Raw genomic sequence first — 20,749 nt, 5'->3', positions numbered from 1 at the left:
TTATTAATATACACCTGTACAGGTAGACAGATTAGTAGAACATTACATAAGGAAACCGTCACATGCTTGTTGTGTCTAAGCCAGTAAAATGTCAATCTAGATAGCTTTAGGAAAACGAAGTGTAAGAAAATTGCCATGCCATGAATAGCTGCACTCTGAGTCAAATACACTATTGAAGATCCAATTAAGATTGCACAATACATATTAAATGAAAATGTTAACCCTGATATATTTATCCAAGAACTTTGGTGGGGGGTTGGTTACATTGATACTAAGAGACATGCATGCTTTCAGTCTGGTTTGCATTAAGACTGTAGGGAGGACAACAGCAGAACAGAGGACGAGTTTCACAGTTAATGTCTTCAACACTGTTCCCTCCCTCCTCCAGACAAGTTTGTATAGCCCTGTAGCTCCAAGCAGGTAGTAATGGTTGGGCTAACAGTGTCCGATGAAGACAGGGTAGAGAAGGTAAATAAGGAGTGACAGAAGCATTGATGGGGCAGCAAGCAGACAGGCAGAGGTCACTGGATATGGAGGAAGAGGGAAGAACTGTGGGGTGATCACGAGACAGTGCTAGGCACAAGGTGATACAAGACATCGAGGCATCACAGGCTGCTGCAACAACAACAAACTGCCTACAGACTCGACCATTTTCTGGTTGAGCCTCATCAACCTAGTCGGTGTACCTCAGGAGGACATGATGTAAAACCTCAGAACATCTAGGGAAAAAGGATCCTCCTGATGACTGGACATTATATACACCCGACTAAACAGGTTCAGTTTAGACAAGTTTGAAAGATGCTTGCTTATAAAGCACATTGCAAGTTAAAACATATTGTCAAGAAATTATATCAGCATGATAGACAAGAGTTACTTCCCTTGTATACAATTAAGAGCATTACATTAATATTCATAACGAGATATGAATGCCACTTATCTATATCATGTGTCAGTATATTAGTGAAAATTTATGACCATGTGGGGTTAACCTGCTGAGGGCCTTCAGCAGTTAACATTTCCGTGTGACAGCACTATAAAGTGGAAATCAGTTCTTACATAGTAAAACTATTGCAAAGAGGCTACCACAATCATATTACATCTTGCCATAGACACATTTGCTCACCTTACATACACAGGCAGTTTTGACCTGATACGACCCAAGACGCACGTAAAGCAAAACAAAATCTTGCTCCCTTCCTACCCCTCAAACAATGCCAGAAAGACTATTACAAGCTCGTTTCAAGGATGTATATCATTTGCATTCATAAAAGTGTCATGTCAAAGAAGTTTCTTCAATACAAAATATTACAACTTTTTAAATAAATTTTGTGCGTTAAAAGAAAAGGAAACAAACAAAACTGTACCAAACTGACTCCACAAAACAGCTACTTACTCCTGGTGATGAGGTTAATTTCATTGCTTCCCAGTTCCCCTACTGTCCTTGACATGTCCACCATACCCTGTGGGTCCCCAGGGAGCTGGAATATGTAACGTGTAGGGTCTAGACGCTTCTCCACACAGATCTGACGATGGACTGTCTCCAGAGGCGTCGTCTGGCTGATGCGTAGAACCTTTTTCTGACTCTGGGGCAGGTTCACCGTAAATCGGTACGTCATCTGCAGATATAGAACGGAGACGTGAAAATGAAACAATCTTATTCAATAAATTTCACACGTCTGTTTTAATGGTAAACAATGGCTTGTGTGAAATTAAATAAGACAACCAGCAATACCAGTTGGAACTAGCCTTTTGGCAACACTTCCTATTTGTAAAAAAAAAAAAAAAAAAGAACTGTTAATGACATTTTGACTATTTTGTTCCTAAATTCAACAATTTTTAAAACAAAAAATCTGAAATACCTTTTAATACAGTTTGATATCTAAAAGAAGATCTTTATTTATTGTATCAAAAGGTGTTAAAGTGGAAAGATTTTATAATCACAGTGAAAGGAGGAAATATTGCCAGGACAATTTGATAACTGAAGTCTGCACACGGACCTGTGTTCGATCAATTACTTGCCTAGGGTTAAAATCTTCAGAATTAATATTCCAGTGAGATGTAATAAGAATTCCTAAAAGCATTATATCGCAGATTGTTTATGTAAATTCCATTGTGTCAAGACTTTGTTTTTTCAAGTTTGCGATGCTTGAAGGTCCTAACGAAATATAAACAGATGTGTAACCGCTGTTACATGTAATACAACTGTCTCGCATGACATTATGTCTACTTCCTCCCTGTAAAACATAAAGAGAAAACTCCATTTCCGTTCATAAGATACAAGGATTCCACTATGACATTTCGGTGCTCAGTGTATACAAACATCACCTGTCCACACTTAAGTATACAGTAGAGTGTAGAACATTACAATTACTGATGAAGATTGTGTGTATTTTTGTAAGTTAGTTTTTAGAAACATCATAAATTGAGATTCTGGTCATGAGAGCAACCCCCTTCCCCTCCATAAAAAACAATACAAAGGTTTGGATTTTAAATAAATATGTGTTGTGATTCCTTTTTTTGGGTGGCAGCTGACACAGAATTGCAGGGATATTTCAGCAGATTTTTTTTTATTGACATCCTATTAACTGGTGGAGGAGTATTTCTGCTTAATATTGGTCTGTAAATCACACAATTTTGAAAATTGAATAAATATTTCAGAGCAAGCTATAAATGGCCTTCTAATAGCAATGTGTTTCATGCTAGGTATTTAATTAAATGTTGAAAGAATAAAATAACGAGAAATCTAGGCCATTTAAACTTGTATGAAAGGCTATACAATGAATCTCCAAAAAAAAGAGTGTACTTGGTCCATCTCACCTCACACTTACCCCACCTCACCTCTAGCCTTAACACAACAGAATTAGAAATTGAATCCAATTTACACATGTAGTGAACCATTCTGAACAGACACAAAGAAATTGTAAAAGGGAACATTATACTTGGAGTAAAAATGCTTTACTAATCTTGTACTTATCAAATTAGTGCTAACTCCTGGCACCAGCACAAGGTCATATTATAGGTACGACTTAATTATGATTAATGGTAAAGTTAAAAAAAAAAAAACTGGAACCAGATCCTTGAACTTGTGACATCTAACCCTGAACCAGTTCAGAAAAAGACTGTGCAACAACTGGAAATACCAAGAAATTAAATTCCAACCAAACTGCTATATTCTCCTAACCATGCAGAGATTTAAGGAAAATTTGTGATTGGGTAAGAGAGGCCTACAATGGCCCAATAACAGCCACACTCATACTGTTTCTTTCACTAATATGAAAGGTCAGTAATTAGTTAAACTCATTGAAGAAATATCCCTCCTCTCCTCTCCAGAAAAGTTACTTATACTTTTTATACTTGGTATACCAGCTGAAATTCATTGGGAAAAAATGAAATTACCGCAGGTATCGTATCTGGCTAATAAGCCCATACTCTTGACTTTGGGTTAGAATGTGTTTTGGCCCACAGGTTTTACCGCAGTATAAATAGAGACAAAAACATTTTAGGAAATTGTACAAGACATTAAAAAGATATGTGTTGGTTTATTTCTTCATGAAGTTAAAAACAGTAACAGATGGTGAATCAATAGATAATGGACTCGAACCTAGGGTCCTTTTTAGTGAAAACCTTGTGCAGGATCACAACAGACAGAGAGGATAAGGGGAGACATTATCAGCAGCTAACACAACACATATGTAGACACTTACTGCATGCAGGGGCTGATAATGGAGGATATAGGAATCTATATAGATAACATCCTCCCACACACAATAACATATATACTACCACACCGCCTTCACAGTGTCCCAAACAACTTTCCCCTCCCCACTCCACTGTGTCCTGCCATCCATGACCTCCCCAATGCCTCGGGCTGTTCTGGTATGTCAATTAACACCTACACATCTATCAGGCCCTACCATTCCATTCCCTTTCCCCACTTCTAGGGCCCCTCCACTATTCCCTGTCACACACTCCTTCCCTACTTCTAGGGCCCCTCCACTATTCCCCGTCACACATTCCTTCCCCACTTCTAGGGCCCCTCCACTATTCCCCGTCACACACTCCTTCCTCACTTCTAGGGCCCCTCCACTATTCCCTACCACACACTCCTTCCCCACTTCTAGGACCCCTCCCTTATTCCGCATCACACACACACAACCATCCAATCAATCAACTAAATCAAGGACCCCTCCACTGTTCCCTGCCACCCACTCTGCGTACACTCCTAAAACAGCCCCTCTATTTTGTTTTTTCCGACATCAATTCCAAATCCCTCAGTCTACAGAATTTCCAGCTGACGTTTTCTGTTCCATGTTTCTATCCAAACTATTCCAAAACTTATCCACCTTCAGCATTTTTTTTCAAACTCTGATTTGTTTGATATTTATTAAGCAAAAGATGTGAGAAAGAAATACAAAATATAAACCTATGATATTGTGCATCAACACCTGTCCGAGATCAGTGTTCAATATATATATATATATAGCTTATCTATATGCAGAACCTTGTTAAAATATAACTGTTAAGATATTTTTCGTAAAATATTAATTCCCGAGTACCTGTTATTTAGTGTAATGTACTTAATTTGGCACAGTCAAATTTCCAGTGCATCATTACTTTTTGAAATAAATACAATAATAGATTGTCCTAATTTCTATGTACATATCATAAACAGCTGCAATAAACACAACCATATTTCAGCACAATACTTGTGAGAAATGCTAAAATAAGACAAGCTCTTAAATATATATCATTTTAGTAGTTTCCTTTTAAGGGGAAAAGAATAATAATAATGATTTTGTTGAAAAATTAAAAGTCTTTAATTGCTCGAATTAAATGCCCATTCATTAAAATACAAGTAGATTTATGATGGTTGAATGTTAGCCTACTCAATTGGAAATCTTTAAGGTCAGCAAAACATTGGAGTATTCAGGGATGGAGAATACACAAAAGACTTTCAAGTATTTCAGCATAGCAAACAAAGCAGCCTAGTTTACTGAATATAAGTAGAAACCAGAGCGGTTGAAGGTTTTTATGAATGGACAATACAGATATGTTAAGTGCCAAAAGGATCTCTTATAGAGGGGCCTTGTAATCCAGGTTAAAGACAAGACTGTTCCATATAGACATCTGTACTGTAGGATATATAACATATACAATAAGCTGATTGAACAGGTTGTAAAAATATGCCTAGAACATTATTGTATTTGTATTCATACACAGGCAGGGTTTTAAGGTCACGGACAGCGATTTAAATCTTCAAAGTGGCATATAGGTTAAGAACTCTTTATAAAATACAGATAACGAACAAAAATATTCCAGACAGTTAGGACATATTTCTAGAGAATCTTAAACTATTTTATAAAGATTATAAAGTACCTGAAAAAATTAAAATTTTCTTTAACTATCTCATACAATTTCAGATATATTTTTTTGGGTCAGTGCTTAATTTAAATTTCAAATTTGAAAACTATTTTTGAAATGGAACAAGTTTTTTTTCTTTTCAATAATGGTGAGCATTCATTCAAATGAATCAAGTTGATAATAAATTCAAAAATTGCAAAGAAGAAGAAATCTATTTTAATTCCACAACTTTTGTGACATAACAAATTATCATCATTTATTTCACCTGCTGACCTAGATATTTAGCAGGTGGCTCACGAGAAGTGTCGACCGAGAAATTTCGAAAGATTGAATTATTTTTAATCTATAGACCAGAAACATGTTGGTGATTACCGATGTGATACTTGTGACATACAACCGAGATACAACACCACTGGATCAATAGACAGATGATTATACATCCATCAATCTTCACACCTGTCCGACAACAAGATGATATCCACAGGGTTTTACACTTCCCCTGACCTCATCATACCAAACTTTACTCCTGTCTGTTAAGATATGCGGTTTCCAGGTAGAACATTCTGACAAAATATCTGTCAAGATTCCTTAATGATATGTAGTTCTGAGGTACAAAATGAAATCTGTTTCTACGGAAACCTGACTAAAAAGATATCCTGTCAAATTTGAAGTTCAAGAGAGTGAAACCTGAGTTTACCGACACCTGTGTTTAAGGTTATCCAGCAGGATTTGATACGCGAGATACCAGGTATAGTGAAACATGAGTTCACGAACACCTGACTATAAAGGACAGCTGTAGAATTTGGTATGCAAAGATGTCATATACCATGAAACTCGAGCTTACCTACACCTGGCTAAGGACATTCTGTAAGATTTCACATGCAAGATATCGGGTACAGTGAAACCTAATTTTCACGATTCCAAAGTTTACTGATGTTGAAATATTGAGCATACAAAAAAAAAACACATGAGAATACTGACATATCAACAGGATTATTCTTCACACTCTAAATCATGGAAACAATGCCAAATAACCAGCAAAAAAATTGCATGGAGACCAGTAAAAAGGTGGCAATTAGGGAAGACAGCTTCTAGGACAAGTGCATTAATTAAAGGCAGGCAAAGAAGCAATCAAAAGAAAGGTGCATGGGCTCATGAAAAGGCAATTTTGAAAATGGTGGTCTCTTAAAATAACGATATTGAATAACAATGGATTCTAAAAATAGCTGGAAACCGGGTCACTAACAAAGGTAGTCTCCAATGGTGATCTCCAAGAAAAGTGGATTCTAAAAATGGCTAAAATATGGGTCACTGTCACTTAGATGGTAAAACTGATCTTTAGATAAAAGGAGGGGGTGAAGGGAGGAGGGGGGAAACAGGATATTGGGGGGGGGGGGGGGGGAAGGAATATCAAAGGTCATCTCTAGAGCTGAGTTAATATTCTTCACAAATTTCAAAGAGGAAAGCATTACGATCCAGATAACCAAGAGATATTTTTTAAGTATCTTGCCATTTCCAATCTTCATAACTCTTCCAATTAAGCCCACCCACCCCCACCCCCTTCCCCCTAGCCCCTTTCTCATAATTGACTCCCTGGTCCTCCTATTACATGTTAACTTCTGTTAAAGTAAATTACAAATGCTGCCTTACTTGAATCCAACACACATATGTAACTATACACAAATCAACTAACACTTATCACATAGAAATACAATCACCATACTCAGTTGTCACGTTCTTGTGTTTGTATAATGTATAGTGACCTGGTTCTGTCCAGTTCTGTTTTTCAGACACAAAACAACAGAGATGTTCAAGGTTTCTGTAGATTTAACACAAATATTTGAAATCTGATTCCTTCAGAGTTATAACTCGGGGTGTATGTATACCTTACCTGGCTCTCCAAAACCATATCGTCTATACAACATATACTGCACATGTTGGTAGGCAAATGTCCTTCTGATCCAGGCAAAATTGACACAGGTAGATCAGAGCTCGGAACACTACAGGTATGTCAACCTTATAGCCAAACAGGTCAGCATTTTAAACTGTTTATCTGACGTAATTAAAATAGGTAGGAATTCCGTCCATAGGGAAAACTTGTGAATGTGACATGGTCGCACGGAGATGGTAGATCAGGGTCTATGTATACAGAACTACTGGTTTGGAACATTGACTGTAGCCTATCAGGTAAAACACATTGTCTGTGAGGACAAAATATTTTTCAACAATATACCTGTACCTGAACCGGTGATAAAAAAAATCCTATGTTAAGGCTGAATATGTACAATTGATTAAAGTCTAATGAATAATTATCAATACATCGATTGGTATGTCATATGTAAATACCTGATTATCATCAAAAGTTATTTATAGATATGTTTATATATAGCAAGTCTACCCTTCCATTTCACATGCTGTGCTATAAATAGTCTTTATCAGCACTCCGTCATTTGATTTGATTTCAAGCGCAGTTTCACAAGTGTATCAAAACTTTCAATTTGTTAGTTTTTACTTGCTTACAGTGAAAAAGAGGTCAAAAGGGCTTTCAGTTTTGACTTTAAGGAAAAGAGGTTCAATGAGCCAATAGTTTTTTATCCATGCCAATGGTATGAGGCCCAGTGGGCCTGCAATTTTTATCTACCTAGAATGGTAAGAGGCCCAGTGGGCCTGCAATTTTTATCTACCTCTAATGGTAAGAGGTCTTATGGGCCTTCAATTTTCATCTACCTAAAACGGACAAACATCTGTCTGCAGGTATGGGATTCTTATTTAGTCATACTACAATATAGATCCCAGGAGACTGTGTAATTCTTTGATTTAAATTTCTCCTTAAAATAAATACAGTTATAATCCTGCAACAAGTTACGAGGACCAATTACACATAACTTCTAACTCAAAAGTCAGGGGGCGGGCTTATCACAGGACAATATAATAGCATTGCCGTAAAATTCTACCGAACAGCAATATAAGTACGTACTGATACATTTGCAGTCAGATTTATCAAAGTTATAAATGAGTCTACAGATATATCATATAGGTAATGTCGGTACATATAACATGACCAGAATCCCAGAAATGTTGATCAATGATGTTACTTAGAGCTTTTAACATTCCATGGATGAAGTTTTCAGATGTTAAAATAATGAAGTACATGTGTGTGATATCATGGTGAGTGTGAATCAAGACAGATGACGAAGCAAAGCTGTATATTTCATCCTTAACCCTATTTTCTGGTATACATGTTTAACTTCATATTAATGAAAGTAAAACAGGTTTACTAAAGTGTTCCCTAAAACAATTGATTTTATCATCAGCATATTGATTATTCATTGAAACAAATTTAGATGATTATGTCATAGAAGTGACATCATTTAGATATTTCTAAACTTGTCTGAAAATGGAACACAATATGACAAAAGAGATAAAAAGTTTTATCACACACAACAGATTAAAACGGTGTGATTATCATTATTGTGATTAAAACAAACAAAAAAAAATCATATACAGATGATAAATTTATATATCACCCTTCAGATAAATAAAAACATTTACCAGTCATAACAGTTTCAACAAGAGGAGCACTTATCTATATACACAGACAACAATGGAGTGTCGTGTGAGGTTGGATACAGAGATGTCAAGATGGTTGCCGACAGAAACCCATTACACATAGAATTAATTTATAATACTATATAGTCTATAGAAATGACCAGTCTGTTTTACCTGGCAGAGTTGACCAAGAAATGAAGACATTCTGGTGTAATTCAGATTGACAAATATCCGGAATACACAAATCTGACATCACAAAACTAATGATCAGGAAACATCAGCTTAATCCTTCCCAGCTTCAACTTCCCATAATAAAACGTAGGTATGCATGTACATGTCCTGTCCTTGTGTGTATGTGTATCTAATGTGTATGTGTATGGACTACTAGTACGTGCATTTATTACCACAAAGGAAGATGCTAATTAATATTGTAAATGTCATGGAGTTTTGATGGTTATTTAATTTTGATATTTTTTTTTTTTTCAAATTTGATTCACAATCTGCAAAAAAACAATAAACATATATTTCAGAACTTTTCTTTTGTTTGTTTTGATGTTTTTTTTCCATATCAATAAAATTAATCAATAATAATGGATCTAAGATTTGAATTGATCTGTCCTTTTATACTTTAATTATTTTTTGGGTATCTTATTTCAATAATCAAAGGCAAAATATGTTGTTTTCCATACATGTGAAAAATCAATACTTGAATTTGATGCATGAAGAAATACCTTCAAAATTTAATTCTTGCTTTCAAACTTTGAGGGCATTTACAAGAAAGAAAAAAAGAAATGTTTCTATAATATGCAATCTTGAGTTGCACTGATAAACATAGCTGATGGACAGATGGTAAGAAGCAGCTTAGTAACTTCTAGACCTGGGAGTCGAAATCTTCTTCAAGTGAAAACATTTGTTTTTCATTTACGAATCACATAAAACACAGTTACACATGTTCCAGGCGAAATGGATGCAGGTAAGCCGTGCTGTTAGGTACATAATGGGCTAGTAATGCACCTCAACATATGCTTGAAAAAAATCTCTTGTTGAAGTACAAAGTATGGAACTGGTAGTAGAATATCAATGCTCATAGTAGTACTGTACATATCCTGTAATAAGCCCAGGGGGTCAATATCTGTTTGGGGTTGGCTTAATTACTGTAGTATTCTGTACGACTTCCTCGAAGTAGATTATGCAGGAGACAACCCACATTCTGTCCAGATTAATTAGAGTATAATATTTTACTCAAGGACACAACCTTGATAGCACAGAGGATGATTGGTAATGTTATCTTCTTGAGAAACACAAACTAAAACAAGCAGGGCAAACACCATACCTTCAATCTTATCTACCTGTGGTTATAATTTTCATTTCAGTAATAATTACCATAACTTTAGTATGCAAATATGGTACTTGGACCCAGCCCAAAAACAAAAGAATAAAAAATCCTTCCCTCCCTTTATGGAGTCCCACCCTAACCTCCCCTTTCCTTCTCTGTCTGTCTGTCCCTTTTGTTGGGCTGCATGAAGGACTTTCAAGGAAGGGAGATCACTCTATGTTTCTGCCATGATGGCTCATGGGACTGTAGTGCCCCATATTATTGAAACATGAAATCATAGAACAGTAGTTTCATATAATGACTGATCAGAATTTGATGGCTATGGGTGGGCTTATTACCAGACATGGGCTTATTGTCTGATAATTACGGTAGCTGTTGGACATTTTCCTATTCCCATCAAGACTGTATGTAAATTATTAAAGTCCATCCATTACAGTAATTCTTCACCGATACTTAACTGGTCTCATATTCAAAATTAGAAATTACATACATGAGCTTACACAAATATGTTTATAATTATACTAATAATAACCATATGACTGATTAAGTTTTATGATATAGAAAACACTGTAATGACAGAACACTTAAATTACTATGTCAACTGCCAGAAAATGTAGATGGAATACATAACCATTTATAAACGTTTATATATAAATTGCACATTTCTGTGTTTGCACTAATTAATCCAGTATATAAGTAAAGGATAATATGTCTGTAGTGTAATCAGATTGACGGCTTGTTTTCTGATGAAAACATTATGGTACTAACATTAAAAAATGTACTGCTCTACACAAAGCATAGCGAGTCTACGTGCTACTTTTGTCCTAAATCATGATGGTAAAACTTTTAGTACTCTTAAAGTTTTCCATGGTAAAAATTACTGCGCATTTTTATATGATATAAACTTTTAAGAGTTTTTAATAAGGCTTATAATTTTCAACAACATATTTAACCTACTCTTATCTAATAGAATAATTGATTTTTGAAATTATCAAAAGGGAAATTCTAATTCAAATTCAACATAGTTTATGCCTAAAATCTGGTTAAATTCCCTCCAAGGTAATAGGATGATTGGTAAGTATCTATTTTCTTTACTTGCAATAAATACGTAATTATCAAAATTTTAAATATTTCATCATTAGATCAATATAGAACTAACAAAATTTGCTGACGATTGTGTGATCAATTCATTCAGGGGACGTAACTCTTATTCCACCACAAATCAAAACTGATAACGGGTAAAAATGTGGAATTTCAAGTTGCAGTGCTGGAAGTTTTTTTTAAAATATATGATTCAAATCGGGGTACCACTTCCCATTCTTCTATTGACTCAAGGAAACAAGAATTTATTAAGTATGTACTGATATATATCATACTCTTCTGATTCATGTAAAAAATTTTAAATACTGCTGACACAGATCTCGACAGAGTATAAGATTGTTAAACAAAAGTAAAAAAAACCTTCATGAAACAAAAAAACAATAGAAGAAAATAGTCCGACAGCGTTACAAAAGGACAACATCAATATTCAACACCAATTTCCTGTTCCGTTCACTGTCATTACTAGGTACAGCAATGTTCCTCGTTTTATCTCGTGATTATTCATGAAGCAGTCTGTTTTAGAACTGTTCTCATGAATATTCAATAAGTTCAATTTCAAATTAATTCTTTATCATTGTTCATATGGTGACCTTAATTCTATTTTTAACCCATAACATCTGCATTGCAGATTTGCATGATTACATAAAAAAATGTCATCACTATGCAATCAAGTCAATCTAGATATTATCACTGATTCAAGTATTTAGTAGGAAAGAAGCTTACTTCATTCAATTTCATGTGTTTTACATCATATTTATAAAATCATAAATTTTAAAGAATCCCATTTGGAATTTTCTATTTCTTGGCACAAAATGATTCCAGAAGTCAAAATCATATCAAATCGAAAAAATGTTACTATTTGAATTCACATATCTATAACATATTATTTATTTAAAACAGAAGAATAACTTTTATAAATTCAAAATTTCAAAACACTTCACTTTTCTAAATACAAAATTTAAAATCAATATTTTTTCACTTAAACTTGTTCAACAAGAAAAAAGTGTGAATTTAGGTTGTAATTTTATCTTTTTATTAGAACATTTCTGAATACATATAGTGTTTACTTTACTGTAGTTAAATGTCTTAAATCAAATGCCAGATTTGACGGACATGAAGGCAATCAGGTGTACTTCCATGTAGTGACAAATAGGTTCACTTGTGTAAGGAAGGAAACTATGACTTCTACACATGCAAACAACCAACGCCATATCCCTACAATAGAGGATAAAGGATAGGTGGGGAGGTAGGGGGTAAAAAAGTTCCAAATAGCGAGGGCATGATGGTAGCAAAAGGAAGAAGGAAAGGAAAGAAAAAATCAAATGGATCAGAAATGAAAGAAGAAATCAGTTGCAAAGTGGATAGATAGATGGAAAGGGAGAAAAAATGAGGGATAAATATGAAGAAACGATATGATGTAAATCAGAAGGGAAATAGGAAGGGAAGGGTAAGGAAAGGCAAAGGAGGGTGGGGCAACGGAAAGGGAGGACTTAGAAGGTGGGGCAATGGAAAGGGAGGACTTAGAAGGTGGGGCAACGGAAAGGGAGGACTTAGAAGGTGGGGCAACGGAAAGGAAGGACTTAGAAAGATGAAAAAGATAAACTGAAGAGAACAAAACCAACAGAAAATCTATAGATGTAAGAAATGCTGAATGATACAGATGAGGAAAGGATAATGGAAAAACAGGTGATCAGTATGGAAAGTATAAAGACTGCAAGATCATATATTTTTTGTGGGACTGAATTTTCATGGTTTCCCAATAAAACCCAATTTTTTCTTGAACATTGAACACCTTCGAAATAAAAGGAAATTATTCATTTGTTAAAATTTATCATTTTACATTTCTAGAAATGGATAATGGAATGGTGACTAGAGAAGACAAGAGAAAAAGGGATGAAAAAGATTTAGGTGTAGGCAGCCATTCATAAAAGTGTGGAATTTGGAGGGAAGTGATGAAAAGGGGTCATGTAAGTTAGTGATGGATAGTAGGGAGTTGACAGATGGAGGGAATGGAAGATGGAATGAATTAGGTCAGAAGGTCATTGAGATATAAGTATTAAACAATAAGCTTTATTATTATAACTTGTCCTTAGATTAAGCAATTAATATATCCTTCCTTCCTTATATGTAATACAGACTGGATTTGAGATACATAGAGAATATATATATATATATATATATATATATACAGTGGGGTCACACCAGTATGAAAATCCATCAGGTACAGACCCAACATGTAAAACCCACAAGCAATCAATCCCAGACATGCGAAAGGAAAGAATGAGCTGGAAGGCAAATTATCTAAAACAAAACCTGACCAACCGTTCATTAAAGCAAATTATGCATCAATTATACAATACATTATTTATATATCACCTACAGGACATGGTACAGGTATTTCATTAAGTGTTATCACACATACATATAATATATATTGTAATACAATTTGTAAGTACACATTTACATGTACAATACCTGAATACATTTCTAATACACAGTGTAAAGGTATTTTAGTAGTTTCACTTGTCGCCAGCCGTTCCTCATTAAGTCTGACCCCAATAAACTTAATTTGGATGACGATTTTAGAACAGGTAAACACAATAATACTGATATGTCAATAAAAGCTACCTTACCTCGAAAGGTTGACTCTGTTTAACTGACGTTTTCTTGTCCGAGTTTTTGGACTTTAACTCTAAGGTGGCACGTTTTGCACGATTAGAACTTTCACTGCTTTTTACACATAAAGATCCAATGGTTTGATTTGGTTTGTAATCACGAGATTTGCCTGTCTCCTCTGACAGCAGAACGATAGAATATCCGGACGGATTCAGTCGACTGGATGCCGTTAAATTGACCAGTAGGTCTAACATTGGAATGCTGAAATATGAGAAATAACAAAAAAAGGAATTTAGTACAGATGACTTAAAGATATAATTATATTACTCAAACATACCTGTCCATTTCCAACACTATCCGCAGTCCCATTTGTTACACCTGTCACAAGCACCTGCTTCTTTTTTCGTTTGAACATGATGTTTGTTTTTACAATTTGCCACACAGATTTTCCATCAATACTTTTGTAGTATGAACAGATCCTAAGGGTCAAATGAAAGTCCCTGGTGGGTCAGTTTCAGCCCCTACCGGTTGGTCAGTTCTTTTGACAACCCTACAGGTAACGTGAGGGAGTCCTATGGTAGTGTAACATTGCTGTTGTACTGTATACACACTTGCTAGTCACATGACCCTCTGTGTTTAGTATAGCTCATCACTGTATGGGAGACTGTACACTTTCTGTGTATAATATAGCTTATCACTGAATGGGAAACTATATGCCTTTATTTCTGCTGTGGGCATTCCTGATGTCTTATTGAACTGCATATAAATACACTCAATTCACACAAATATGTTTATAATACAATTTTACAAAGACCTTAATCAGGTTTGTAATATGACGTCAGCAAGATCTCTCTTTTTTTTTACTTTTACCTCTAGACACTTTTCTCCCCGTGAGTATAAAAAAAATTGACGTTCAGTAGATGAACCAATTCCATAGTCACTACTTAACTATCCTTATTTGGTAAACCCTTAATTTGCATACCAATTTCTTTAAACATCTTTAGATCATGGTGTTTTTGAGCTGCTCGATACATTTGTAAGGCCACTGTGGAAGAGAAATGAAGATTCCCCCAAAGACCAAGAGGAAAAAAAAATACACCCATGACCAAAGAGTAAGAATAAAGATAAGTACAGAAAGAATGATCAATTTTCTCCATAGTCTTATTTTAATGATTGAAATATTCTGGCATAGCTAGCTAAAATCCTACATAGTGTTGCTGGTGGTTCAGGGAATACGAAATCTATTTCTTTAACAAAAAAAAAATGATATAATGACAATTTCCAACACAAGTGCAAAGGTAATTGAGACCTTGACCTTTAAATGTTAAGATATTCAGGAACGATGTTGCAAAATTTCAGAGTTCAATTCAAATTATCTCAATTAAAATTACAGTAATCAGAAAGACAAATATATGGGTTTGTAAAATTTAAAGGTCATGGAAACATGAGAACAGCTTCACCATCACCTATTGACCTTGACCACTAGCCCCCAAATATTATCAGGATCCTTAATACTTCACGGGTAAGGTCAGGCTGTCACAGTTAATGTCCTGTAGGTCACTGCATGTTTAATTAGTCTGATTGTTAATCATATTTATAGTATATATATACGGTGGAATAGTAGCTGAAAGGGTTAGAGTAGCCCTTTGAAAATTGTCACAAATTTTAATCTGTAATGATTCTTTACAATAATTGAGAGTACCCTAGAGATCACAAACATGACAATAGGGATGTAATGCGACGGTTAAATACTGCCTCAGATATATAGTGTCATGTTCATGCACGGAATCTTGAATTAAATATTTCTTCTAATTCACGCTAAAGACAAGATGTTGACATTAATGTACTCCTTGGATTTTAAATAAAATAAAGTAAAAACGAATACTTTAAACTTTGTTTAATTACCGACAAGCTAAAAACATATTTTTGATAAATCCACAATTCCAAAACCACTAACTTTTGTTACAACTTTATTTTGTCAAACATTTGTTATTAATCTTACCATCACATTTTTGTGTCTGGTATTTGAAAAAAAAAGTTTTATCTCGTATTTGAAAAAAAAGTTTTATCTAACAAGTTTACATCAAGATAACAGCTCTCATATGTTATTTGTCACCTACTTTTGAAAAATATTTATAGTCTGTTTTATTAAAGTCAAAAATCCATCTGTCACTTTACTGCAAAACGTATGAATTTGTAATAAGCTTCTGCATGAGTAACTTTATGCATGATTGATAAGCAATTGTTGCTGTCCCACATACAAGTACCTTGTCTACAGTGCTCACAACAATCCTAAATCAATACTTGTTTATAAGCGCCTTTGTTGTGGCTTTAAAAAAAAATAACAAAAAATTTTTTTTAATCATTTTAAGAAAAATAATGAAAATTTTTTTCAAATCTTTTTTTTTTAAAACTGAAATAAAATCATTGCTCCATGACAAGTGTGTAGATTTTATATGTTGTCGTCATAGTACCCTAAAGTCCATTGAGGCATTTTTCGTATCTCATTTCATCCCATAGATAAGTTGATAAAAGATATTGAGTTATAAAATGTGAGGCAGTCTGTGTAGGTAAACTGTGACCAGTGATACAATATACCTCCGACATTCCTGTGGTAAAATGGGTGTGTGTGAAATTGGGCAGAGCTGGATTCATGGACTGGATTATGGGGACATTGATGCAAAGTATAGTGACTTATAGAAAGAAAATAGGAAGAAAAAAATGGATGCTTTGTACTTTTGAAGGAAAAAAAATGCTTGTAACCATGGGACATAATTTGTAGGATCCTCACTTTGGCTTCAAATGAAAATGATTTCAAATATCTGCTCAATTCAATAACTTCAATAAATTTCCTGGTTGAGACAAGAATATCTTATTCTTGGACAACTGAAAGGTCTCATGATAATTGTCTGTGCAAAAAACTGGCAGTTCATTTACCATCTCCCTCAGCACATGAATACATGTCATCCGTTAGTCCACACAGTCAAACACTGATACTAATTCATAAAGATAGTCCTGGTAATATATTGATCACTAGTCCATACTAAACAAGAATATCAGTTCATTGTACACTATGGCTACAGATATAGTGAGAGTCAAATGACATTGTTGCAGTCAACAAAAAGTGAAGGATGACAATGGGTAGTGGACAGTCAACAATGAATGATAATCCATTGACAGTTAGGAATCTGAGAGTGATAATCCATTGGCAGTTAAGAATCTGAGAGTGATAATCCATTGACAGTTCAGAATCTGAGAGTGATAATCCATTGACAGTTAGGAATCTGAGAGTGATAATCCATTGTCAGTTAGGAATCTGAGAGTGATAATCCATTGACAGTTAAGGATCTGAGAGTGATTATCCATTGACAGTTAAGGATCTGAGAGTGATAATCCATTGACAGCTAGGAATCTGAGAGTGATAATCCATTGACAGTTCAGAATCTGAGAGTGATAATCCATTGACAGTTAAGAATCTGAGAGTGATAATCCATTGACAGTTAAGAATCTGAGAGTGATAATCCATTGACAGTTTAGAATCTGAGAGTGATAATCCATTGACAGTTAGGAATCTGAGAGTGATAATCCATTGTCAGTTAAGAATCTGAGAGTGATAATCCATTGTCAGTTAAGAATCTGAGAGTGATAATCCATTGTCAGTTAAGAATCTGAGAGTGATAATCCATTGGCAGTTAAGAATCTGAGAGTGATAATCCATTGTCAGTTAAGAATCTGAGAGTGATAATCCATTGACAGTTAAGAATCAGAATGCCAGTACTTTGAGTTCAGAATCAGATAAAACTAATAATCCATGACAAGTCAACAATGATGATTCACAGAAAGTCAAGAATATCAGCCCATGCAAAGTCTAAGATGCTAGTATACCGAATGTTAAAAACATGCTCTATTGACACTTACTGTAATTCCATTGACACCAAGAATGTCAGTCAATTGACACCTAGGAAAGCTAAATTATTGACAATTATGAATGCTAGTTCAACGACAGTTTAGAATATCTTATACCATTTATTTATGAAAATGCTAGACCAGTATGATTGGTGCAACCATTGTCAATACCAGGTATTTGACTTTCATATTAGGTCAACCATAACAGTACTGTTGACAGGGAGACAACTCTTAAGGCAGAACAGTCCAGATGTTCTGTATTCCCTTATAAAACACAACAATGAAGAAACTAGATATCAGACCCTGCTGACACACCCCTGTCTCTGTAACACAAACTTTTATCATGAAAACTGACTTTATTTCCTTGTAATAGGTAACATCTGGGAAATATACTTCTTTAATGACAACATATCAGGAAGCAAATTATATAAAGTTTTAGGGGACAAGGGACCTTGGTGACCAAAATGAAATATGATTAAAAATAATCTTTAAAAACATTTCCCCCAAAATCCTAATTCTGATTAGTCATCACTATAGCCATTCCCTACAACTTTCCTTCATGACAAAACAAATCTATGTATTATAATCAATTTGGAGGACAGATGATTAGAAGAGGAAGATTTTTTTTTAACTTCCATGAGTTATACAAGCTTGCAGGAGTTACCTCCCTTCACAGCACCTGTATGATTTTTCAAGTGTAACTGTGTCCACATCCCTATATTGTAAAAAAAAGATTGTCTGCACTACCAAATCAATTATGGTCATTTGAAATGTTTGCTTCAAGATGTTAAATATATTTCATAGACCACACATGTTTATGAGTCCTGTTCTTTTTCATATGACTGAATGTTTGTAACTAGATTTAAAATTCAGAAATTGTTTAAGAGTGTTTTTAGGATATTTTGAATCATTACTTTAGATTAAAAACTAAAGAAAAATTTCGGAAGAGCATTTATAATGACTGAAAATTTTTTGAATTTTTGAAAATGAATATAATTTGAAATTAGAAAAAAAAAATCAAAGTAGTTTCATATAATAAGATATAAAAAACTTTCATATCCTTTTGGTATTTAAATTTTTATAATGAAATTTTAAAAAAGAATTTATCTTTATCGAAATTTATGGAACATTACTACATGTTTATTATAGTGTTATATGATGGTGACAGTGTTCCCTCACTCATCTTGTGCTGCACAACCATTCCTACACATAAATTGTGACTAGATTTAATTACACTGCCTAATAAACATGTTTCACTTTCTGAATAATTTACATAATTAAGCCATTAGATTTTTTTTTTTCATTTGTACAATGGATAGAAAGTCTGTGTTTCACTTTGCACACTGTAACAAGATTCTGCTATGGTTTAATGGCCAAGTTTACAATGAGCCAGTTTCAGAGACTTGTAAAATATAACACACATAAAATTTCCTTGAGAAAGAGAATCAAGAATATATGTGTACAAAGAAAATGTTATCTACCACTTAATAAATGCTTACTGTAAAATCATATATTTTCGTGGGGTTAAATTTTCGTGGTTTTCCTAAAAAGCATTATTTCATGAATATTTGATTTTGTGGACATTTATTTAGATAAATGTCCTTAAACTAATTACCATCCTCAAGAGAACCCGTGAAATCAAGGAATATGAAACCTCACAAAAATTAAAGATGTCACTGTACTGCAATTGATTATATTACAATTTAATGATTTCTTACATAGATAACAGTTAATTTTTTTGTGGAATTCATAAAAGATTTCCGGTATAGCTAAATATATATTTAGTGTTGTTTCTAGTGAACAAAATGTTTAGGCAGCATTTCTGTTTTTGCCATTTGATATAAGCAGTTCTCAATTAAACAGCAAGACGAACACAATGTACGATTGTTTGCTTAGCCAAACTCCTCTAACAATCTTTCATGTAAAAGAAATTTGCTTCACCTGACATAGTACCTCCTCTAACTTTGAAATATGTGTAAAACACAAAATTTTTGTTGCTTTGCCTATATTAAATTAAACGAAATTAAAAAAAAGAGCTTGCAGCATCATGTAAAACAGTTTTGATAAGTGTGGCCTTACTAACAGCCTCACGCCCAGTCTGCAGTGATATCGACAGTAACATATTGTTACATACAACAGAAACTTTCATTTCCACTGGAAAAACTTACATATAACATATGGCCCTGTGTTACACATATAGCCTGATTGATGAGCCAGGCGAAAGCTTAGAAAGATATGTTAGATTTTACCAATTTACTTTGTAATAATATTATAAGTGTTTGCATGTGTATTAAGCTGACAATGCTTTTCATCCAATGTACTTGACCACATGAAGCTGTTTTTGTTGTGAAGGCAGGGATTTTCAGTCAGCTTAATGACATACTGTATGTGCTTGATTTGTGTATATCACACAACCTAATGAGACATTTCATCACAAGACTGAGCATATTGTGTACCCTTATTACAGAAAAGAAAGTTATATTAGTCAGCCTTTATCTGAATGCTATATATCCATGTGTGATTAAGCTGACCAGACTTTCACTACAAGTTTACACCTGACCATACAGCTTTACAGATACAGAGGCTGGTCTGTGGAACATACTAATCTAACACCCCTATTAGCTCCTCAATTTAGGCTGTGGTTCCTCAAGGGGGTGGGGTTTGCTCCAATCATTAGCTGGTGAAAGATTCAAGATTACAATAGGGCTAGCAGTGCAGTGTTGTGCTTATTACTTATCAAATTCCCCATTAGCAACATAAACATGTTAAAATCATTTAACATGAATGATCTGATATCTATACACTCCCAGGTCAGCAAATACATACAGCAACTTTAAGTGTAACTTTTAATATGTTAAAGCAATCATTTAAGAAATAATA

At 34.3% G+C, this 20,749-nt stretch overlaps 1 protein-coding gene across 1 annotated transcript in view; it reads right to left on the bottom strand.

The window, feature by feature from the left end:
* Positions 1-20,749, bottom strand: part of LOC132560872 (titin-like) — a 67,226-nt gene that overhangs the window by 25,213 nt on the left and 21,264 nt on the right. Inside the window, 2 exon segments of the mRNA XM_060225576.1 lie at positions 1,394-1,616; positions 13,981-14,224. Of these exon segments, the coding sequence (XP_060081559.1) occupies positions 1,394-1,616; positions 13,981-14,224 (467 nt within the window).

The sequence above is a fragment of the Ylistrum balloti genome, unplaced genomic scaffold (assembly GCF_031769215.1).
Source record: "Ylistrum balloti isolate Yb309-2 unplaced genomic scaffold, AGI_CSIRO_Ybal_v1 Utg371124, whole genome shotgun sequence".
Classification (NCBI taxonomy): domain Eukaryota; kingdom Metazoa; phylum Mollusca; class Bivalvia; order Pectinida; family Pectinidae; genus Ylistrum; species Ylistrum balloti.
The sequence above is the reverse complement of the archived record's forward strand: the minus strand, read 5'-3'. Positions and strand labels throughout refer to the sequence as shown.